This window comes from Dreissena polymorpha, chromosome 3 (assembly GCF_020536995.1).
Source record: "Dreissena polymorpha isolate Duluth1 chromosome 3, UMN_Dpol_1.0, whole genome shotgun sequence".
In the NCBI taxonomy this organism is placed as follows: domain Eukaryota; kingdom Metazoa; phylum Mollusca; class Bivalvia; order Myida; family Dreissenidae; genus Dreissena; species Dreissena polymorpha.
The window spans coordinates 21449427-21473986 of record NC_068357.1 but is presented as its reverse complement, the minus strand read 5'-3'; the positions used below and the strand labels follow the sequence as shown (position 1 = coordinate 21473986).

The following is a 24560-nucleotide window of genomic DNA, read 5'->3' as shown; positions in this document are numbered from 1 at the left end:
CATGATAGTAAGTAAGTGTATCAAGTTTAAATGCAATAGCATTGAGACTTTATGAGAAAAGTGGACCTAAACGCAAAACTTAACCGGACGCCATCGCAGACGCCAAGGTGATGGCAATAGCTCATAATTTTTTTTCAAATAAATTGATGAGCTAAAAATATGAAATCAAAACATTTCTTTCGAGCTTTTGTGATACCATAAATATTTTCCAATATTGTTATATGTGAAAATGAAAAAAAAGAATGAATTCCAACTCATAATAAATAAAAAATTGACAATTTTCATTACATAATTTTCCATAGTTGAATATTACTGTGTGCCAACTACAAAAAGGTCTGCAAACCCAAAACTATCTTTCATGCAAAAACTCTCTCATGTCGGTCATAAGATGAGCCTCTCAGGAATATCGATCAGTGCAATATCCGAGTGTTCGCCAAAAAATGTGCACTCCTGATTGGCAAAAGTGATGATGATAGCACCTCCCCCTAAATTCTATGGACCTCCTACTTGGCATAATTGCATGTTGTCAAGTCAATGATGGGAGGGTAATCATGATAGCATGAACTGTTACAAACAACCCATGAATGAAAGATAGTAATTGTCGTATTATACATACATGGCTTCAGATTGAACATGCTTTATAATGAAGATTATTTAAGCTAGTTAGAGATGTCCAAAGTGCAAAATAAAATTCTTCAAATTAGTTAAATATATAATTATTGGAGTTCTTGAACAATTGCATGCTCAGAAATTTCAGGATATATTTATTGTTAAAAGATAAACAGTAAATAATTGAATGGTTAAAAATATTATCAATGCAACTGTCATGCAGTTTTATATAAAATAGGGCACAATTATAAATAACTAGAAAAGATTCAAAGACACTGATGGTGACTGACCCCCCCCCCTTCCCAATCTTATGTTTTGACAAAGACAAATCAATTATATATTCTATGGAGAACGAAAAGACAAAGGGCAAACACTTGTTGCTGTAAGAAGTCCTGCCTGAATGCTGATCTACACATTCAGCAGTAAAAATCTTTCAAGTAGTAAGAACAACACAATTTTTGAACAATATATTCTTTCATGGAAAAGAGACAACGGGCCATTATTCTGCCAAATAATTATGTTTGAAGCCAAACAAAAATTCTTTTTTTAATTATCATCTACACCAAAAAATCATTTAACTGTGAAAGTTTCAGAAAGATCTATTCTGTGAAAGCTTTAGAAAGATCTATCCAGTACTTAAAATGGAGTTGAACCCATAGAGGAAAAACAGACAAAAGGTCATAATTCTGCCTAAACTTGTCACAGCCCACATTCTTTACTAAACAATCATCTACAGAAAGGTCATAATACTGTGAAAGTTTAGTTTTAACACAAATCGTTAACTATTTGAAGAGGAGATCAAAATACAACATTAATTTTTTGGGACTAAAATTTATAAAGCGCACAAAAATAAGGGGATTATTCGGCCAAAAATCATTCCAGCAAAAATAAACTTATTTGCAATCATTTATACATTAAAATCATTTAACAGTGAAAGTTTGAGCCAGACCCAAATATATGTTACATTGTATGTTGGACTAACTTACAAAAGGGCCATAATTCTGGCAAAAATTGTTGATGCCTCAATCCTGTCCTAACAATCCTCTACAAATTAAGGTTATCAACTGGAAATGTTTGAGCCAGATCCACCCAATACTTAAGAAGAAGTTTAAAACACAAGTTTCTGAATGTATAGACCGCCGGACGGACAGACACACAATTGCAATCTTAATCCTCCTACTCTGTTGGGTCATAAAGAGATAAAACAACAATATCAAATTTTTGGTGTTCTATAACAATAGATTTATACATGGATGCTTAGGACAAATGTCCTTGTAAAAAGCAGCTACTGAACATCTATTGGCTGGCCCCTTATTTGCAGGAGACAATAGGCTGGCTCCCGTTATTTCAAGGGACACCCCGCAGGCATGGCACAAAGACGAGCCTAACAAGGCGAGAAAGATCGGCCCTCCAGAGACCCCAATATTTGATCTGGTGCAATCAGACATTCTGACCGTCATGTTAATTGAAAGGAATTCTGGTACGACAATTAGGAAATGGAGATTTGTTGTCAATGTGGTCACACAATGGCCGATGGAGAGCCATATTGGGCTTGCGATTAGTTGTCCTCCATGTGGCGTGTTACACGCTAAACAAGAATGGTCCCTGCCGAACAATTTCATGGCCAATCATGATATAAAAGCATTGCCTGACTACTAATGGGTCTTATTTAAAACTTGGTGGAGATTTTTTTATAGTCAAGATTCCCTCAATTTTTTATATAACACAAATGAAAAACAATTTACTTGAATCATCATCATCATCATCATCATCATCATCATCATCATCATCATCATCATCATCATCATCATCATCATCATTATCAAATAAGCTGTCATTATGTAAGATGATAATTTTAATGATCACTGTATACAATCACAAACTTTTCAACAACAATAGTAAACAAATCACACATTTTTTTTACAAATTTATAATAGTATAAAATATCTAAACAAAGAACTAGCTTGAACAGTTTTTAAATTAGTTTTAACAAATTTCTAGATTATATATTATATATAGAGATTGGCTAAAGAAACAGATATAAAAGACCTTTTCAAATTAAAAAAATAAACAACAGTTACCAACAGCAAAGAAAGTGGAAAAAAACAAGCGCCACTAACCGTCGTGAAAATGCGTGATAGCTTTGGTGATTTCAACCCCATCCAGCTTGTTATTTCCATCGTAATCATGCAGTTTGAAATAGTGGAATTCCAGCTCTTCCTCTGTCATTTCTTCTTTGGGTTTTTCTACTACGTCTTTCAAATGCTCCTTTATATGCCTGATATGATAAAGTAAACATTATGAGTATGTTAGCAATCAAATAAAATGTATGTGTCTTGTAGCCGAACAGCCTGTGGCAGGCATGTTCATACAGTCGTGTTTGTAAAGGCCAGCCTTTGATATATATTTTTTTATCACAAGTAATAATATTTCATTCTGGTTTGTTGGATTTAATTTCACTGCAAACCTCTATAGCATAATAAACACAGAATTAAACTTAGCTAGATAAAAGTCACACAAAAGTAAGCTATATAGAACAAGGGAAATAACTCTTATATATATACTTGATGTGTAGTGCGACAAACAATAACAATATAAAGAGTTGTACATAAATGCACATAGAACACGATATATGTTTTCCACAAAGAGGTGTATACAATAACTGTACTAGTCACAGATCAATACTGACCTTTCTCAATAAGTGTAGCGCTGTAGATACAGCAGTAACAATATGTTTTAAATTAGATAAATGGTTTGAAATAAAAAAAATTAAATGCTTAACACTTTTTCTAATCAAAAGTAAAGTTCTCAAGGTTCTCTGCGCTACACATTTTTTATTCAATCAGATATTAAATTCCACACTTTCCAGAAGGATGACCTAACCTTGTAAATGAAGGGTAATTTTCACACACTTTCAATCAAGACACAGGATTTTCATGAAATATATGAACTGTTTATTTGCTGGTAGAATTTGTTTATATCCCCTGAACAGTAAACACTGATACTATATTTGATGCAACAATAAATAGTTGCCAGTAATTAAATAACAATTTTTATCCATATATATATACATATATATAAATCTGCATGAATAACCTGATAAATTACATGAAACAGTGATTTAATAGATCTGCGCTGCTTTGCCAATGTGCCTTGAACAATTCTTGGGGAAATGCCTGCACTGGCTACATTTTGTAGTAGGTTGCAGTATGGGTTAAAGATCTTAAAGGGGCCTTTTTCACAGATTTTGGCATGTTTTGAAGTTTGTCATTAAATGCTTGATATTGATAAATGTAAACATTGGATCTAAAAAGCTCGAGTAAAAAATCAAGAATAACATTTTAAAAAAGAACAAAAGGTAACCCTCAGCAGGACTCGAACCACTGACCCCATGGAGTCCTGAAGTAAAAAGTCTGCGCATTAGACCTCTCTGCCATCCTTCCTTACACAATCAATTATGTATTTTATACTTCATAAGGCCAAACAAAAAAATAGTCTTGGTTCAGGGAACATGGCCAGAAAAATGTAGGAGGGTAGGTAGGTTTTTTTTTTTTTTTTTTTTTTTTTACCAGTCGACTGATTTCAGGGTGAAAAAGGGTCAGTTTATGCACCCATGATTGTTTAAACACTGACCAAATGATTAATATTGCAGCAGCACATGTTGTATTTAGTCGTTGTATATTATTCAATATTCCTAGCTCTTTATGCACTTCTTCAGGGCTAGCGCTGGCCCAAAATTTCTTTTAGCCAACCATTTTTTCTTTGTCTGTCTGTGATAGTGTGACCTTCATATTCAAAAGTGAACAAGCCATCTTTATCAGTCTCTGGTGTTTGGGGTGTGACCTTCAGAATTTGTTTCATCATGAGACCTGACCTAGTCTCCGACAGGTGCTAAAGAGTCTGAATAGTGGCTGTCAAAAGGAGGGTAACCTCAGAATAGCACAAGTCTTTCTTCTGGTACATTTTTTGATAAAATGGCAATGGGTTTGAGCGCATCGCACAGGAAGTGAGCAGTGTACATAAATTTGAATGTTGCTATTGGTTTGTACAGGCTAAGGGCGTCACAGTACATTGATTTTGATTCATTATCAAAGCGAAGCCAATTGTTGTCAAGTTTCCATGACTCTTTGAATGTTCTAGTGTTTGTGTTTTAATTATTTTTTTTTGTTATGACTCTGTTTCGTCCAACGACGCTTTAAGGTTAAAGACGCCATGTTAGCGACTTTAGAGACAAAGTGGCTACTTCCATTTTTATAGTAGAGTAGATGAATGACTCTTCCTATGTGTTAAAAATTCGAAATTTTAATTAAAATTAAACCGCGCATGTTTTTCACATTTTTATTTGATTAAAATACGCTGCTGTCAGTTAGCATAGTGTGCGAGTAAAACAAACAAATTAATTAACTATCATCTTTTCATTTCGATCGGAAATTGGCAGAATGTTGTAACATCATCGACATAGAACTAATTATTTAATTATCACTTTTAAATTCAGATCAATAGACAGCTTGGAAATAATTAAAATAGTGTCACGCTTCTTTTCATTTTTAATCTTTAATAATACGACATTTACGACCGGCTGCTATTTTGTTTGCAGACGACAATATTAACTGTGTATTCAAAGTGCACAGTGTCTGCGCATGAATGACCGAATATTACTCCATAGCCCCATTTTTACATTTCATTTAACAACATCATTTCATGTGTAAGCGAGCTCAATGTTGATTGGCCAGCTAGCATGCGCACTTCAATAACAATAAGGTCAAGCGATGTCTCGTATACACGTGCAGACCGGTTTTTGTTCGCTGTTCAAATTGCGAACACTTTCATTGAAACAAAGAGAAAAATATAGAAAACCTATCCGGGTTTAAATGGTGGCTGTTTTCAATGAAATTTTACGAGATTTTAGCATTTTCGCCATCAGATTTTTTTCCATGGACCAAAAAAATCGTTAGGGTCGGGGGCAAAAAAATGGGTCGGTCGGGTTCCCTGAACCAAGACTATTATTTTTTTTGGCCTAAAAGCGATCCTCGTAGTTTCATAAAATATAACGACAACAACAGAACTCTCCAAATTATTCAATCGTTTCGCGTTGCAACGCTTTATAATTTTCAGGTTTTTAAATCGTCAAAAGATGCATATAAAGGCTATTTTAGAGCATGGTAAATGTTTACTATTACGTTTTCCTCACAAATATCATAACTACAACGACAATTTGCGAATATCATAACTACAACGAAAACTTGCGAATATGAAACAACTTTTTTCAATTTTGTCAACTAACCAAAACGTGAAAAGGCCCCTTTAAGTAAAATAGTCCAATAATTAGCCCCCAGACTGCTCCCCCCCCCCCCCCTCCAACAAACACAGCCTGCATGCTGCACCTCTGGTCAGTACAGAGGCTCTAACACTCTAGAGGCAACATTTATTGTCACACACAGTGACACCCATGAACAGAGCCACTGTCATGGAGGGGGTATAAAAAGATTTTCAAAACTGATATGTTGACCGTTAAATACTTCTTTGGGGTATAAAATAAAAAAATTAAAATTAAATTTTGTAATAGAAAAATCATTAGGACACCACTACATCAAAACCAGGGAATGAACAATATCATATTACAGTTAAGAAATAATTTATCCGCCAATGAACAATACTTTGGGTCTCTGAAGCATACATGTATAACTTATGAGATGGGGTAATAGATAGTGTCTGCCGAGATATCTGGAAGGTTTGGGGTTGGTGTAATAGATAGTGTCTGCCGAGATATCTGGAAGGTCTGGGTCAACCCTCACTCTAGGAGAGTATACACCCAGATTCAAACCAAAGACACAAGAACTGATTCTACCCAAAAGACTGTCTAAAAAATCTCAACAAGCCATAGGCTCCCAATGCGACAGAGCTAAATAAACAAGAGCACCGCCTTGCGGGTGCAGACCGCTCATCTATTTTTCTTTTTAAAGGTGTTGGGACCTGTCTCAATTTCAATCACAAAGGATGGAAGGGTGGAGTGGAGAGGGGTGTATAGTGTGGGTGTGTGGTCATTTATTACATTATCTTCCAAAAATGCCAAAAAAATGCAAAACAAAATAATTTTTTTTTGGGGGGGGGGGGATTCTTGGGTGGGATGGTGTGACGGTATTTCAAAAATAAAATCATAAAAATAAATATTTGTGTTTTTAACCATGTTTGAGAAAAACAAGAGATATGTTTGTCAGAAACACAATGCCCCCTATTGCCCCGCTTTGAAATTATTAATTATTTTTTTTTACCTTTGACCTTGAAGGATGACCTTGATCTTGAACTTCCACCACTCAAAATGTGCAGCTTTATGAGAAGGCCGCTTTGAAATATTTATTTGACCTTTGACCTTGAAGGATGACCTTGACCTTGAAGAAAAACCTTGAACTTCCACCACTAAAAATGTGCAGCTTCATGATAACGCCGCTTTGAAATTATTATTTTTTTGACCTTTGACCTTGAAGGATGACCTTGACCTTGAAGAATGACCTTGACCTTGAACTTCCACCACTCAAAATGTGCAGCTTCATGAGAACGCCGCTTTGAATATTTTTTTGTTTTATCTTGAAGGATGACCTTGACCTTGAACTTCCACCACTCAAAATGTACAGCTTCATGATAATGCTGCTTTGATTTTTTTATATTTTGTTTGACCTTTGACCTTGAAGGATGATCTTGACCTTGAAGGATGACCTTGACCTTGAACAAACACCACTCAAAATGTGCAGCTTCATGATAACCCCGCTTTGATCTTTTTTTACCTTTGACCTCTAAGGATGACCTTGACCTTGAAGAATGACCTTGACCTTGAACTTCCACCACTCAAAATGTGCAGCTTCATGATAATGCCGCTTTGAAATTTTCTATTTGTTTATTGACCTTTGACCTTGAAGGATGACCTTGACCTTGAAGGATGACCTTGAACTTCCACCACTCAAAATGTGCAGTTTCATGAGAACGCCGCTTTGAATTTATTTTTTTTACCTTGGAGGATGACCTTGACCTTGAACTTCCACCACTCAAAATGTGCAGCTTCATGAGATACACATGCATGCCAAATATCAAGTTGCTATCTTCAATATTAAAAAAGTTATGGCCAATGTTAAAGTTTACGGACGGACAGACGCCATATATTTGACATTTGACCTTGAAGGATGACCTTCACCTTCACCTTTCACCACTCAAAATGTTCAGCTCCATGAGATACACATGCATGCCAAATATCAAGTTGCTATCTTCAATATTGAAAAAGTTATGGCCAATGTTAATGTTTTCTGACGGACAGACACCATAAATTTGAAATTTGACCTAGAAGGATGACCTTGACCTTTCCCCACTCAAAATGTGCAGCTCCATAAGATACACATGCATGCCAAATGTCAAGTTGCTATCTTTAAAAGTGAAAAAGTTATTGTCAATGTTAAAGTGTTTTTCGGACTGACAGACAGACTGACTGACATACAGTTCAACTGCTATATGCCACCCTACCGGGGGCATAAAATTTTTTTTTTTGGGGTGGGGGTGGGGGGGGGTATAGTGTGAGGGTGTAGTGGTCATTTATTAGATGATCTTTAATTTAAAAAAAACAACAAGGGACAAAATTGTCACAAAACCAGGTTTTTATTGTGAAAAAAAATCTGATAAAGGGAGACAACTCAAACTGAACTTTTGAAATGAACAAACAAAATTAACCCCCTTTGTAAGTTTGTTTTAAAATAAATATATTTTTAGTCGTGGCAACCTTGACATTGGAGATATTGACGTGATTCTTTCGTGCGACACACCGTCCCATGATGGTGAACAAATGTGCCAAATGATTTTAAAATCTCATAATGAATGACATAGTTATAGCCCAGACAAGCTCATTTATGGCTATTTTTTACCTTTGAACTCAAAGTGTGACCTTGACCTTGGAGATATTGACGTAATTGTTTCGCGCGACACACCGTCTAATGATGGTTAACAAAGTTGCCAAATGATTTTAAAATCTCACAATGAACGACAAAGTTATGGCCCGGACAAGCTTGTTCCGCCCGCCCGCCAGCCCGCCCGCCCGCATTCGCCAATCTAATAACCAGTTTTTTCCTTCGGAAAACCTGGTAAATAAGGGGGGGATTGAGGGGGGAGGGGGGCGTGGGGGATGGTTAGGACAGAGTCAATTGTGGTATGTCAGGTAAGAGTTGTTTTGTCAAAGTATCAATTGTATCTAATCATAAATAAAGAAGTTATGGTAATTTTAGCAAAATTTAATAATTTGACCAGAGTTATGCAACTTGTCCTTTACTGTCCACTTATGATAGTTTGTGAGTGTTCCAAGTATGAAAGCAATATCTATGATACGTAAGGGGTAGGGTGGACACAAAACTTAACCAAATTTTCAAGTTTAAAGGGCCCATAATTCCGTCAAAATGCCAGTTACATCACTTTGCCTGCACAGTCCCCTTACGATAGTAAGTAAGTGTTGCAAGCATGAAAGCAATGGCTTTGATACTTTAGGAAAAAAGTGGACCTAAACACAAAACTTAACCAAATTTTCAATTTTTTAAGTATAAAAAGGGCACATAATTCCGTCAAAATGCCAGTCAGAGTTACATAACTTTGCCTGCACAGTCCCCTTATAATAGTCAGCAAGTGTTGCAAGTATGAAAGCAATGGCTTTGATACTTTAGGAAAAAAGTGGACCTAAACACAAAACTTAACCAAAATTCAATTTTCTAAGTATAAAAAGGGCACATAATTCCGTCAAAATGCCAGTCAGAGTTACATAACTTTGCATGCACAGTCACCTGATGATAGTTAGTAAGTGTTGCAAGTATGAAAGCAATAGCTTTGATACTTAAGGAATGAAATGGACCTAAACACAAAACTTAACCAAAATTTTCAATTTTCTAAGTATAACAAGATGTGTTTGTGAAACACAATGTCCCCCTATATGACGTTTGACCTTGAAGGATGACCTTGACCTTGACCCTTCACCACTCAAAATGTGCAGCTCCATGAGATACACATGCATTTCAAATATAAAATTGTTAGCTTCAATATTGCAGAAATGACATTACATGAGCAATTTTGACCCATATATTTGACCTTGAAGGATGACCTTGACCTTGACCTTTCACCACTAAAATGTGCAGCTCCATGAGATACACATGCATGCCAAATATCAAGTTGCTATCTTCAATATTGCAAAAGTATTCATAATATAAGCGAGTTGGGCCACATATATTTTACCTCTGACCTTGAAGGATGACCTTGACCTTTTACCACTCAAATTGTGCAGCTCCATGCGATACACATGCATGCCAAATATCAAGATGCTATCTTCAATATTTCAAAAGTATTCATAAAAAAAGCGATTTTTGCCACATATATTTGACCTCTGACCTTGAAGGATGACCTTCACCTTTCACCACTCAAAATGTGCAGCTCCATGAGATACACATGCATGCCAAATATCATGTTGCTATATTCAATATAGCAAAAGTTATTGCAAAATGTTAAAGTTGGCGCAAACCAACCAACCAACAGACCAACCAACAGACCAACAGACAGGGCAAAAACAATTTGTCCCCCACTACTATAGTGGGGGACATAAAAAGGGCACATAATTCTGTCAAAATGCAAGCCAGAATTATCTAACATTGCCTTCCCAGTCCCCTCATGATAGTAAGTAAGGCTCGATTGGTCATTGTCGGCTCGGGTACTATTTACATGTACCCCGGGTACTCTTAAGTATACTAACATGTACCCCGGGTACGGTAAATATAATGAATCGTACCCGGTCGATATTAGACTGTACCCAAGTATTTCCGCCCCAAATCCAATGTCGTAAAACACGCTACCGATTATCTTAAATAAAACTTCTCTTTTTAAAAAATCTGCATCAACATGCTTTTTGAGTATGAGTTTCGATAATATAGATGCCATTTTACAGAAAATTGACATATATGTAAATATAATTATTTCCCAAAAATAGCCGACAACAACCGATTTAGCGTTAATTTTCCCAGGTACGATTAAGTATATTTACCGTACCCGGGGTACATGTAAGTATACTGAAAAGTACCCGGGGTAAATGTAAGTAGTACCAGAGCCGACAATGACCAATCAGGCGTAAGTAAGTGTACCAAGTTTGAATGCAAAAGCAATTGATACTTTATGAGAAAAGTGTACCTAAACGCAAAACTTAACCGGACGCTGACGCTGACACCAAGGTGATGACAATAGCTAATTTTTTTTTTCAACAAATAGATTAGCTAAAAATGCGTAAACAAAATAACATAATTGCAAACTTTTTTTAATTTTAATATAATTTATTATAAATATGTGCAATTTTATAGATGAGAATGATATTTTACTATGCTTCGGTCATTTTTGGGACTTCTTTGCAGTCTAAATTGTTTAAATACATTTGAGAACCAATATATAAAAGTCGGGTTCGGGAAAACCGGGCTGAATGCAAGTGCATAAAAAGTCATCTCAGATAAGCCTGTGCAATACGCACACGCTAATTAGGGTCAATACTTAATGCTCTTATGTTTTTTTTGTTGTAAAAGTTACACTCTTCTTTCCAAAAATCCAGTTTAGATGGAAAGTGTTTTCCCTGATTAGCCTGTGAGGAATGCACAAGCAAATCTGTGATGACACTTTAAGCATGTGCATTAAGCCCTATTTTACCAGACCAAGGTTCAAATAATGAAGACACTTACTCAGCATCATGGGGATTGACTCCAAAACCTTCTGGATGAACATTTCTGCCTTGAGTTCCATGGATTTCCTGCGCTTGCCCTTGGTGTTGATGGTGTTGTTGGTTCATGTTTGGGGGAGGAACGCCTGGAGGATGGGCACCCTGTGAGGTTACATGACTCACACATACTGACACCAGGATACAGACAGTTGTTGTGATTATGGAATTCATTCTGTCTGTAAACAAAACGAAGAAATGTGATGCACCTTCACAATGTTCTGTAAAATCCTTAAAATGTGTGGTCTACTTATCTTAAGTCTATCACCTTCCTAGCTTCTAAACTGAGTACAGTCAAGCAAATAAGATATTTTATTGCAAATTTTAACTCAACTTACTATATTTGGGCCGTGCTCTGTGAAAAATGGCTTTAATGCATGTGCGTAAAGTGTCATTCCAATCAGGGACGACACTTTCCGCCTAAACTGCATTTTTGCTAAGAAAAGACTTTTTGTAAATGAAAATTACCACAAAAGCGAAAAGTGTCGTCCCTGATTAGCCTGTGCAGACTACACAGGCTTATTTGGAACGATGCTTAACGCAAATGCATTAAACCCCTTTTCACAGAGTACAGCCCACTTATTTTTTAATTAACCCGATGTAAAACTTTTTTATAAGTACATGAAGACACTTCCATTTCCCCTGATGTAAAACTTTTTTATTAGCGCATGAAGACACTTTCATTTCAACTTCTTGTAAATCAAGTGTGATAAAATCAAATAAGTTCAAGCTATATTCCATGTTTCAAGTCAGTTAATATAACAATAAAGATATCTTAAGAATGTACTTTGTATCAATATCTTAAATGCCTTAATCTAATTAATTAATATAGTGTGCCTATGAAAAATCATGTTATGTTGTTTCTGCATTTCCAGGAATCCCTAAGTATTGTTTTTGCTTTTATTTAAATTTATTTTTATATCTAGTACACATTATTGAGGTATAACTTTTTTTAAATAAAAAGCAAGATCTCTTACATTGTAGGTTTGAGATCAGTTTTCATAATAATACCAGTTGGATGTATCATAAGAAAATCAAATAAGCATGTCTGGAATAAAAAACAATAGTACAATTGAACTTTTAACTCTTTGGGTAACATAACAGTGATTTTTTTTATTTTTTTTGTTACAGCCTGTGGCATTTGGATTGGAAAAATTAGCGCGATAAACCATGAAATTGGGAAAAATAGCGCGATAAACCATGAAATTGGGAAAAATAGCGCGATAAACCATGAAATTGGGAAAAATAGCGCGATAAACCATGAAATTGGGAAACATTATAAATATGATTATAAGAACAGAATTAAAATTGCTAAGTTCATGTTTGACAGCATTTTTATATTATAAAGTGTTGCTTTCATGTCTTCTTACAACGTTTAGTTAATATCCTTCCACATGGATATTAAACTTGCAATAATCTATAGATTCTTCAATATATATGTACCATTGTGATTTAATCATAATCTCTTTAAGAGTATGAATTTAATTCAGGATGTTTTTTAAAGTAAAATATGATATGGTGAAAACATTAACAAATATTAACAAACATGCTTAAGTGTTCTTTCTGTGTTAATGTTGTATTAAATGGAGCTAAAATAATTCATTTCATTTGTTTACCTTTTAATACCTTGCACAATTGACATCCTCAGTTCAATGCCATTGCACCAAACTATACAGCGTGACAAACATAATAAAGCAGAATATGCATATGAATCTGATTATACACAGATCAACTAACATATGTATCAAATCGTGTTTGTCTCTTTCCATTTTCAAACGATACCCATCTTAAATGCTTTTAATTTGTGAGTAAACTAACTCAAATTTCCCAACACAGATTTCCGTGACGCACATTCACTGTGAAGATTTCTAATAAATATTTGTTGTTAATCATCTCAAACGTAGTATTTTGCGTTAATTGACACACACATTAAATTATCTCCTAATAACCATGTGATGTCCGCTGTTAATTTTAGTGTTATTTATCATTTTCGCTGCTCATCGCAAACTTCTCGTCTGCTTGCCGCCATCTTGGATGTGTGTAAAAACAGACGTTAACATCGGGATACATCGACTATCGACGGTATCCTCCGCAATATAGAGAGAGATGTGTGGATAGCAACGTAAAATCGTATTCGGCTACATTCGCGAACATTCGTAAGTCAGCTGTAATTCGGCGAAGACTCGACAAGCTCGATCGGCACTCGTTCTACAAAATTAACGCTAAATGACATTGTAATCTTATTGGCCTAATTGGGAAAATTTGGTAATTTTTGGGGAAATTTTGGTCAGATTTTTGGGAAAAAACGTCATTTTTTGCAATTGGGAAGCAGCCGAATATCGGCAGTAATTTTGGGCAAAAAAAATCACTGCATAAGAGATGAAATAAACAAACAATTTGAAATAATTGTCAGCCTATGATAGTAATAGGCATTTGTAATAAAATAAAATTAGTATTGACATAGTATGTCTATTCATGGTATTGGCCCTCTTTATAAATACATACGAATTTTGGAAGAGACAAAATACAAAAACATGCATGTGTTTTATGTTAATCTATAGTAAAATGTGTATTCTTGGACAAAACAATAAAAACTGCATTTAAATCTGCAATGTTTTGACAAAATACTGAATAGAAGTAGCTCCCTATTGTAATCTGTTTCATGCACAATTGTCTCATAGTATGGGCCCTTCTGATTGGTAGCTAAGATTTGTTACTACATTGTATGCGCATGTGTTTGTTCTTAAAAAAGTAACTTAATGGAAAAACAAAACTCTTGGTCATGTTGTTCTTAAAATATTTTTACAATTTATAAAAAAATAAGCGGCATATGAAACAAAAGTAATTAAAAAGCACTATGAGAATAAGGAATACAAAAACAATATCTACCGGGCTACACGGTACATCTACATGATACTGCTATACAATCGTATGAACGATCATCAGAAGCATGCGCGTTGTCAGAAAATAGCTGTTAATAGTATGTTAAGTGCAATTAACTAGGTGCAGATAAAAAGATAAAAGAAGCTACAAGACTAAGATAAAAGGTTAAAATCAGAGTAGACTTAGAACTGGTGGAAAGGATGCAGCTGCCCAGTAAAGATACCTAAAGTGGGACTAGCTTGTAAGGACACAGGCAGGCCATTCCACAGACAAATACTACGTGGGAAAAATGAATTGGAGTGATACTGTGTCCTTGATTATGGTACCAGGTAGATTAGGTTTCTGGTGGGTGTCAGGTGGTGATGGTCAACCCACACAAGATTATTTTGGATTTTGTATAATAGGATGACATTACTGATGTTTCGACGCTGTTCTAAAGTTTGCCATTGGAGATTATTTAGCATTTGGGAGACACTACTGGTATAGTTGTAGTCATTACAAACATACCTGGCAGCTGATCTTTGGACTTGTTCGATTTTGTAGATTAGATATTTTTGCCAAGGATGCAAAACAGTGAAGCAGTATTCTAACTGTGGCCTTACATAAGTTTTGTAGGCAGTCTCTTTAACCTTGTTATTTGAAGTTTTGATATTTCTTTTGATGAATCTGAGTGAATTGCTGGCCTTAGATGTTAAATTGTTTATGTGATTGGTCCATGACAGGTCGTTACTTATGGGGACACCTAAATATTTTGCAGCCTCTGTTGTCTTAAGTTCTATGCCATGAAGTTTGTATGGAAAAAGGACAGGATGTTTCTTGCGGCTGATTCTAAGAATTTCACATTTGTCGGGGTTAAATTCCATGGACCAATCGGATTCCCAGTTTTCAAGATTAAAGAGATCATTTTGGAGGGTTTGTGCATCTTGGGTCGATTTAACTGTTAGATAAACTATGGTATCATCTGCGAAGAGTCTTACCTTGCTCTTAACAGTGTCAGGGAGGTTGTTTATGTATAAGAGGAATAGGCAAGGTCCGAGGACGGAGTCTTGGGGGACGCCAGATAAGACAGGGAGGTTGTCAGAGTTATGGCCCTTGACGGCAACTGCTGGGTTCGCCCGTAAAGGAATGACCTGATCCAACTAATGGTCTCGGTGTTTATGCCTAGTCTATGTAATTTTAGGAGAAGTTTGTGATGATCGACTTTATCAAAAGCTTTGCTGAAGTCCATAACTATGATATCATTTTGTTGACCTTGTTCTAGATTGTCATAGACTTCCTGGGAAAACTAATGAGCTGGGTTTCACAGCTGTGTTTTGACCTGAAACCGTGTTGGAATGGACTTAAGATATGATGTTCATCATAAAAAGACATGATATTTGAGACTAGTATGTGCTCCATAAGCTTAGAGGCAATACAGGTTAGGGAAATAGGTCTGTAGTTACAGGGTTTACATTTAGGGCCCTTCTTGTACACGGGAGCAATGACTGCATGCTTCCAGTTATTGGGGACAATACCTGATTTCAGAGAAATTCTGAAGATATGGGTCAGGACAGGGGCTATTTCATGGTAAAGTTCCTTTAATAACCTTGGGGATATCTGGTCGATCCTGAGGCTTTACTGGGGTTAAAACATTTAAGGAGTTTTCGTACTCCATCCTCGGTGATAGTGATATTTTGCATCTTTGGATGATTTTGTGGGGTGAGTATTTGTTTACAGGACTGAGAGAGACTTAGAGGCTGTGAACGAGAGAAGACTGACTCAAACTGTTTGTTTAATATGTTTGCCTTAGTCTTTGCATCCGTAAAAGTTTGACCATCACTCTTGAGGGGGGCTACTCCACAATTTTCTGTTTTATTTGACATGACAAAAGAATAAAATTTCTTATTTACCCCTGGTTGCGAGTCATTTGAGAAAATTACCTTGTCTAAATACAACCAGTAGGAGTTTCTAATTTGCTTTTGGATTTGGCCTCTAAGCTTTTTAAATTTTTGTATTAGGTAAGGTGAGTTGGTTGTTGACTTCTTAAGTTTGGAGTACAGTCGATTACGTTTTCTTATTTGGCATATGATGGAAGGATTTATCCAGGGCAGGTCACGACGTACCTTAGTTTGTTTTGATGGGATATGGATGGAGCTTAGACGCATAAGTTCATTCTTAAAGGACAACCAAGCAGAATTCGGGTCAGAGTAATTACAGGCTAGAAAGGATTTTGCGTAGTGTTTTTCCCAGGCCATTTTAGCGTGGCGAAAAGCCACGCCGCCCTCCCGGATCGCCACGCTGCCCTTTTCAAAGGCAAATTTCGCCACGCGCCCTTCTTTTCAAAGGCAAATTTCGCCACGCGCCCTTATTGATAACATCTTTATTGCCGTACCATCTAACTTGGTCCGCAAAATCAGCGTCCTTGATTGTCTGTGACGCTCCGACTGTGCTTGATTTACTCGAGAGACGTGAACGTCTAATCGACTATATTATTTGAGCAGATTTAATCTATTACAGTGCTTGATTTATAGGTAGACTGCTCCAAAACTGTGTATTAGTCATGCATGAATAACCCCGTGTCAGTATCAATTGATAATGCCAGAGGCTATGTTATACATGAGAAACTCGATGTTATTCTCGTGGCAATTGTGCATTGCATGCATTATTCAGTTTTATCAAAACATATATTTTTTATGCATAATTACATTTAAAAACACAAACAAATTTATTCTTTATCGCTTTCGTCTTTAAGATAATTTGAAGTAATTATTGAAATAATTACTAAAGACGTATACTATTTTAACAAAATGCGAATCGCGTATACGATTTGACGTTGCTATGCGCACCTGGACTATAAAGAATTAAATTGCGACTCGGCAAAAATGGCAAATAACGTCGTAAACGATCGAATTAACGATGGAGCTTATAAATTGAGAAGGAATTAATAAAATGTCTGTGATAATCAAGGATGCATACAAATGTTTTAGATAGCAACATTATTTATTTATTTGTAATCTACTTGGTGGATGTATGTCACAGAAACGAGTGTTTGCATATTGTTAGCGATCAATTTACTTGCAATGTTATTTTAAACATCTGGCAAGATTATTGTTAGAAAATGGGATAAGACAAACATGGTTTCATTTATATGTTAGTGGATCTGTGTATAATCAGATTCATATGCATATATTGCTTTATTATGTTTGTCGTGCTGTTCAGTTTATTGAAACAGCATGGAACTTAAATGTACATTGCAAGGTAAATACATTAATATAAATCATAGTAAGTTAAATACATCAATTACCATTAAATGTGCTTGTTTATATGTTATTTTCCCACAACTGCTTCAGATGCGATAACATGTTGCCCCGTAATTCAGGTATTCAGGGAACGTTTTTGCCCTTTTTTGCCTCAACTGCGCGCTAAAATGCCCTTTTTGAACATAAGGCGCCATGCCCCTTTGCCCTCCTGGGAAAAACACTATTGCGTATTTATTAAAGTCATTTTTGAGGCTTGACCAATCAGCTTTCCTATAACTTTTGACTTCTCTGACAGTTTGTAGGGGACGGCCTCTATTAACCTTCGTCTCATGAAATACAATGTCGTGATCTGATGAACCCAGTGGGGGCAATGTAGTGGTGCTATGGACTTGACCGGGCATAGTTGTGAAGAAAAGATCTAGGGTGTTATTGCCTTTAGTGGGGGAAGTTACCATTTGTTGGAGATTTAGGTCTAAAAGATTTTCCAGTAGGGAGATATAGATATTCCTTTGCCTGCAGCCTTCCATAATGGATTCGGTTGTCCAATTTATACTGGGCATGTTGAAGTCACCCAAGATCCAGATTGAGCTATTCCTGAGAATCTTTCTTACCGTTGACCATAAATCATTGAGGGACTCCTCATCGTTCTCGTGAGGTTTGTAAAAGGAAGAGATATATATGTCTCTGATACCTTTAAGGGAGATCTTTGCCCAGATTGCATTACTATTAGAGTTAAGTTCGGGTTGTTCCTGGCTGGTGATGGAGCGGGAGATAGCTAACAATATAGTTAAATCTATCACACACGTCTATATAAATGAACTTATATCTTCAATTAAACTGCTAAAATATTTAATGATAATGTATTTATGTAGTTTTCAAAATATGGGTTAAGAAACTGAAGTTTAACTGTCAATTTAATAAAATAAGTAAATGTAAACATATGGCAGAAAACATCCGGTTACCATACAAATTATGACAGATTAATGCATATTTAAGTTTACCAAGTTAAATTATAAAAGCTCAAACGTATTAATAAATGCACTTATTACCTTTGTTACAACGCATCAATGTGTTAAAGAAATATATTATTGTGCAACGTTATCATTCACAGATTAATAATTATACTGATGAGGTGTCACTCGCCGTGTTGGCTACTCTTCCATGAGGAGGTTTGACAGGAAAAGAACAACAACAACGATGGAAACCAATGTGGACAAAGATTCGGTGACTCGGGAAGAATTGCAAAAATGTGTATGTTCATGCAATGTAGTTTTCTTGTAAGATAAAATTTTCTAAAGCTATTTAAAGTGTTCTATACAATTTCAAAAAATTGACATGCGAAAGAGTACATCGTCTTGTCGTAATACTCAGTCAAAGTCAAGGTATAGGTATTCGGACAGTGTAATTTTCGGACATATTGTTAATCCAATGAGTCTTTAACAGTTATCAATTCTTATATAAAGATACTTCAGCGAACAGGTTTAAGATACCGAATATACGTGTTATGTCACCAAAAAGTTATAAAATATAGAAAGTAACAACCAAACTCTTAATTGACTTAAAAGAGAAGTGATTAATTATTAGGGCTGCAACGGGTACCCGAAATATCTGATGATTTCCGATCCAACTTCAGATTCCCGGGTACGGATCCACCCCTGGAAATTTCGGTTCCGAATATTTATTTTCATAGTTGTATGTAACCTAGCGCTGTTTTTCAGGAGTATTGTTTTTTATACAGACTGGTTCTGTTTAAAAGAGAAAAGATACGTATAATAGTCGATATTTATTAACATGTGACAGTCACATAGCAGATCATTCGAGATCCTACGGCTTTTACTGTATAAGAGTGTCATTGGACATTCTGTAATGAGCCTCGAAAGCAAAACTAATTCGAAATCATGGAGGATTTAAACATTAAAAGTGCAATTCCTAATGGCAATAAGTAAGTTTTCAATCCTTGACTTGAGTTGTATTAAAAACAACAGTAGTTGATCCAGTGTGGCTGTAATCAGGGCTCGAAATTAACACTCGCACACTCGCAAAATGCGAGTGAAAAATACCAATTGCGAGTTAAGTTTTAAGCCACTAGTATTTTTTTGCGAGTAAAGAAATAGTGAAAAAAAAACAGTAATATTGCTAAATGCGTTCGACGTCCTGAACGCTAAACCATAGGTCATGGAACGTCCTAATACCCGTATGTGGAAGCGCGCACCTTGTATATAGACAAGTATACTTATAGTACAGATACGAGGATAGTATTGGTACAAAGAACGTTAAACAGTCGACTAATTCACACATGTTCATTGAACTTGAACAGACATGGCGTCGAAGCGAAAAATAACTAGTTTCTTTTTGCCCACAGATGGAAATAACAATAGGAAATTAAATTATGTTTCCAGCAAAATTTGCGAGAATGTTTTTTGATTTTGCGAGTTGGTATTAAAGCTGCTCGCAATGTTTTGCAAGTAGAAAAAAAGTTAAATTCGAGCCCTGGTAATGTTATTCAGGTAATTTTTGCATAATTTCTCGACCTGTCACATTGTGTTCCTGCATCATGTAATGTCTTGAAAGCATCTTTCGTCATATACTAAGTTTATATGCTATCTTGTGATGCAAGGAATCTCAGTGCCCAGTGAGAGAATCTTCTCTACAGCAGGAGACCTTGTCAATGCTCATAAGGCTGGACCCGGACAATTTTGATATGTTAATTTTTGTGAAAACAAACATCAAACTGTATGAACAGTGAAAAGTGTATGTTAACGAGCAAACTGTTAAGTGAATAAGTGTTAAGGTTTCGTTTTATTAGCTCATCTATTTTTTGAAAAAAAATTATGAGCTATTGTCATCAGCTTGGCGTCGGCGTCGGCGTCCGGTTTAGTTTTGCGTTTAGGTCCACTTTTCTCAGAAAGTATCAATGCTATTGCATTCAAACTTGGTACACTTACTTCCTATCATTAGGGGACTGGGGAGGCAAAGTTAGATAACTCTGGGGTGCATTTTGACAGAATTATGTGCCCTTTTTATACTTAGAAAATTGAAAATTTTGGTTAAGTTTTGTGTTTAGGTCCATTTTATTCCTTAAGTGTCAAAGCTATTGCTTTCATACTTGCAACACTTACACTTATCATAAGGGGACTGTGCAGGAAAAGTTATGTAACTCTGACTGGCATTTTGACAGAATTATTTGCCCTTTTTATACTTATTAAGTTTTGTGTTTAGGTCCACTTTATTCCTACAGTATCAAAGCTATTGCTTTCATACTTGCAACACTTATTAACTATCATAAGGGGACTGTGCAGGCAAAGTGATGTAACTCTGACTGGCATTTGGACGGAATTATGGGCCCTTTATACTTAGAAAATTGAAAATTTGGTTAAGTTTTGTGTTTTGGTCCACTGTACCCCTAAAGTATCATAGATATTGCTTTCATACTTGGAACACTCGCAAACTATCATAAGGGGACAGTAAAAGGACAAGTTGCATAACTCTGGTTGTCATTTTTACAGAATTATGGCCCTTTTTTGACTTAGTAACTTTGAATATATGGTTAAATTTAGTGTTTCGACCCACTTTACTTCTTAAGTATCAAGGCTATTGCTTTCAAACTTCAAATACTTTCATGCTATCATGAGGTTACTGTACCTGGCAAGTTGAATTTTACCTTGACCTTTGAATGACCTTGACTCTCAAGGTCAAATTATTAAATTTTGCTAAAATTGCCATAACTTCTTTATTTATGATTTGATTTGATTGATACTTTGACAAAACATCTCTTACCTGACATACCACAATAGACTCCACCCAAACCATCCCCCACGCCCCCCTCCCCCCCTTCCCCCCCAATTTTTTCTTTTTTTTAGATCACCTCACAAATGACCACCACACCCTCACACTATACCCCCCACCCCATCCCCCCCCCAATTTTTTTTTATGTCCCCCACTATAATAGTGGGGGACATATTGTTTTTGCCCTGTCTGTTGGTTGGTTGGTTTGTCTGTTGGTTGGTTTGCGCCAACTTTTACATTTGCAATAACTTTTGCAATATTAAAGATAGCAACTTGATATTTGGCATGCATATGTATCTCATGGAGCTGCACATTTTGAGTGGTGAAAGGTCATGGTCAAGGTCATCCTTCAAGGTCAAAGGTCAAATATATGGGTCAAAATCGCTCATTTAATGTACACTTTTGCAGTATTTCAATATTCAAGATAGCAACTTGATAATTTGCATGCATGTGTATCTCATGGAGCTGCAAATTTTGAGTGGTGAAAGGTCAAGATCAAGGCCATCCTTCAAGGTCAGAGGTCATATATATGTGGCCAAAATCGCTCATTTTATTAGTACTTTTGCTATATTGAAGATAGCAACTTGATATTTGGCATGCATGTGTATCTCATGGAGCTGCACATTTTGAGTGGTGAAAGGTCAAGGTCATCCTTCAAGGTCAGTGGTCAAATATATGTGGCCCAAATCGCTTATTTTATGAATACTTTTGCAATATTGAAGATAGCAACTTGATATTTGGCATGCATGTGTATCTCATGGAGCAGCACATTTTGAGCGGTGAAAGGTCAAGGTCATCCTTCAAGGTCACATGTCAAATATATGGGTCAAAATCGCTCATTTAATGTACACTTTTGCAGTATTTCAATATTCAATATAGCAACTTGATATTTGGCATGCATGTGTATCTCATGGAGCTGCAGAGTTTGAGTGGTGAAAGGTCAAGGTCATCCTTCAAGGTCAAAGGTCAAAAAAATTAAATTCAAAGCCGCGCAGAAGGGGACATAGTGTTTCCGACAAACACATTTCTTTTTTAGCTCACCTGAGCGATAGCTCGGGGTGAGCTATTGTGATCACTCAGCGTCCGTCGTCCGTCCGTCTGTAAACAATTTGTAAACATCTTCTTCTACTAAACCATTGAGCCAATTTCAACTAAATTTCATGTGGAGCATCCCTAGGTCATGGGACAAAAGAATTGTTAAAAAAAAATTGATCACATGACCAAGATGGCCGCCATGACCATATATGGTAAAAACCTTAAAAAATCTTCTTGTCAGAAACCGCTCATCAGATTTTCAAAAAAATTCACATGGATGACCTTTGAAGGCTCCCCTGAAAAAGTTGTTCAAAGAAATTTGATTCGTCAAAAAACATGGCCGCAGGAGCTCGTTGAACTTTGCATGTTTATTCGTTTTTGCCTATTTTGTAAAAACTTTCAAAAATCTTCCACATTTTTTGTCCGATCCTTTCCAAATTTGCACAGTGTCTTTATATCAATGAGAACAGGAACCCTACAAAAAATGAGCATTATTGGTCCATGAAGTACAGAATTACCTCCCCTTGAATTGAGAAAAATAGTGTTTATGCAATAAAGTCCAAATTTTTCATCCAATTCTTTCCAACTTGTAAGGATTTAGCATGGTTCAAACAAGGTAAACAACTACGGTTTATGCATGTTCTTTTTATTACAGATTTGCCTCCCTTTAATTCATTCAAAATCTCATTTTACAGCAGAGATTCCAAATCTGACCTGTAAATGGGCCCCATATTTACTGCCAGTGCTAGGTTACCTTTTCCCATTTGATCATTCTTAAGTATTGGTCTTGTAATGCTGCTACTGCTTCTGCTACTGCTACTGCTACTACTACTACTACTACTACTACTACTACTACTACTACTACTACTACTACTACTACTACTACTACTTCTACTACTACTACTACTACTACTACTACTTCTACTACTACTACCACTACTACTACTACTACTACTACTACTACTACTACTACTACTACTACTACTACTACTACTACTACTACTACTACTACTACTACTACTAATACTACTAATACTACTTCTACTACTACTACTAGAACTACTACTACTAGTACCACTACTACTACTACCACCACCACCACCACCACCAGCCAACCACCACCACCACCATTTCTACTTCTACTACTAACTTCCTGCACACGACTACTACTACTTTTACCACTACGACTACTACTACTACCTACGACTACGAATACTAATACTACTACCACTACTACTTACTACTCTACTAGCTTACTACTACTAAGTCTACTACTACTAACTAACTAACGACTACTACTACTAACTTCTACTACTACTACTACCTACTACTTCTACTACTACTACTAATACTACTACTACTACTACTACTACTACTACTACTACTAACTACTAGCGACTACTACTGACACTACTACTACTACTACTACTTACTACGACTAACTACTACTACTACTACTACCTACTAATGTCTACACCACCACCACCACCACCACCACCACCACCACCACCATTCACAGTGACAAAAAACTTGTTTTACAAACAGCCCTTGTTTCTATGGGATTTTCACCACAACTGTTCATGTTTATCTCCGACACATATTTTTAGGTCACCTGTCATGAAGTGACACAGGTGAGCTTATGTGATCGTGTGATGTCCGGCGTCCGTTGTGCGTGCCTGCGTGTGTCCGTGCGTCCGTCCGTCAACAATTTGTTTGTGTAGACAGTAGAGGTCACAGTTTGCATCCAATCTTGATGAAATTTGGTCAAAATGTTTATCTTGATGAAATCCGGTTTGGGATTGTATTTGGGTCATCTGGGGTCAAAAACAAGGTCACTAGGTCAAATAATAGAACAACCTTCTGTAGACAATAGAGGTCACAGTTTTCATCCAATCTTTATGAAATTTGGTCAGAATGTTTATCTTGATGAAATCTGGGTTGGGATTTTATTTGGGTCATCTGGGGTCAAAAACTAGGTCACTAGGTCAAATAATAGAAAAACCTTGTGTAGACATTAGAGATCACAGTTTTCATCCAACCTTTATGAAATTTGGTCAGAATTCTTGATGAAATCTGGGTGGAATTGTATTTGGGTCATCTTGGGTAAAAATCTAGGTCAAATAAATAGAAAAACCTTGTGTTGACAATAGAGGTCACAGTTTTTATCCAATATTTATGAACTGTGGTCAGAATGTTTATCTTGATGAAATCTGGATTGGGATTGTATTTGGGTCATCTAGAGT

The 24560-nt window shown here is 36.1% G+C and overlaps 2 protein-coding genes across 3 annotated transcripts in view; one reads left to right on the top strand and one right to left on the bottom strand.

Moving 5' to 3' along the window:
* The window catches only part of LOC127873252 (multiple coagulation factor deficiency protein 2 homolog), a 33790-nt gene extending 15110 nt beyond the window's left edge, over positions 1–18680 (bottom strand). For both annotated transcript variants that reach the window (XM_052417030.1, XM_052417031.1), the window contains exons 1-3: positions 18546–18680; positions 11340–11553; positions 2730–2887 (exon numbers count right to left, since the gene is read on the bottom strand). In XM_052417030.1, the coding sequence (XP_052272990.1) occupies positions 2730–2887; positions 11340–11553; positions 18546–18561 (388 nt within the window). In that variant the 5' untranslated portion in view covers positions 18562–18680. The remainder of the gene's footprint in view (positions 1–2729; positions 2888–11339; positions 11554–18545) is intronic.
* LOC127873247 (TATA box-binding protein-associated factor RNA polymerase I subunit A-like) overlaps positions 18666–24560 on the top strand; it is a 42100-nt gene continuing 36205 nt past the window's right edge. Inside the window, exon 1 of the mRNA XM_052417022.1 lies at positions 18666–18747. Coding sequence (XP_052272982.1) covers positions 18694–18747 — 54 coding nt within the window. The 5' untranslated portion in view covers positions 18666–18693. The remainder of the gene's footprint in view (positions 18748–24560) is intronic.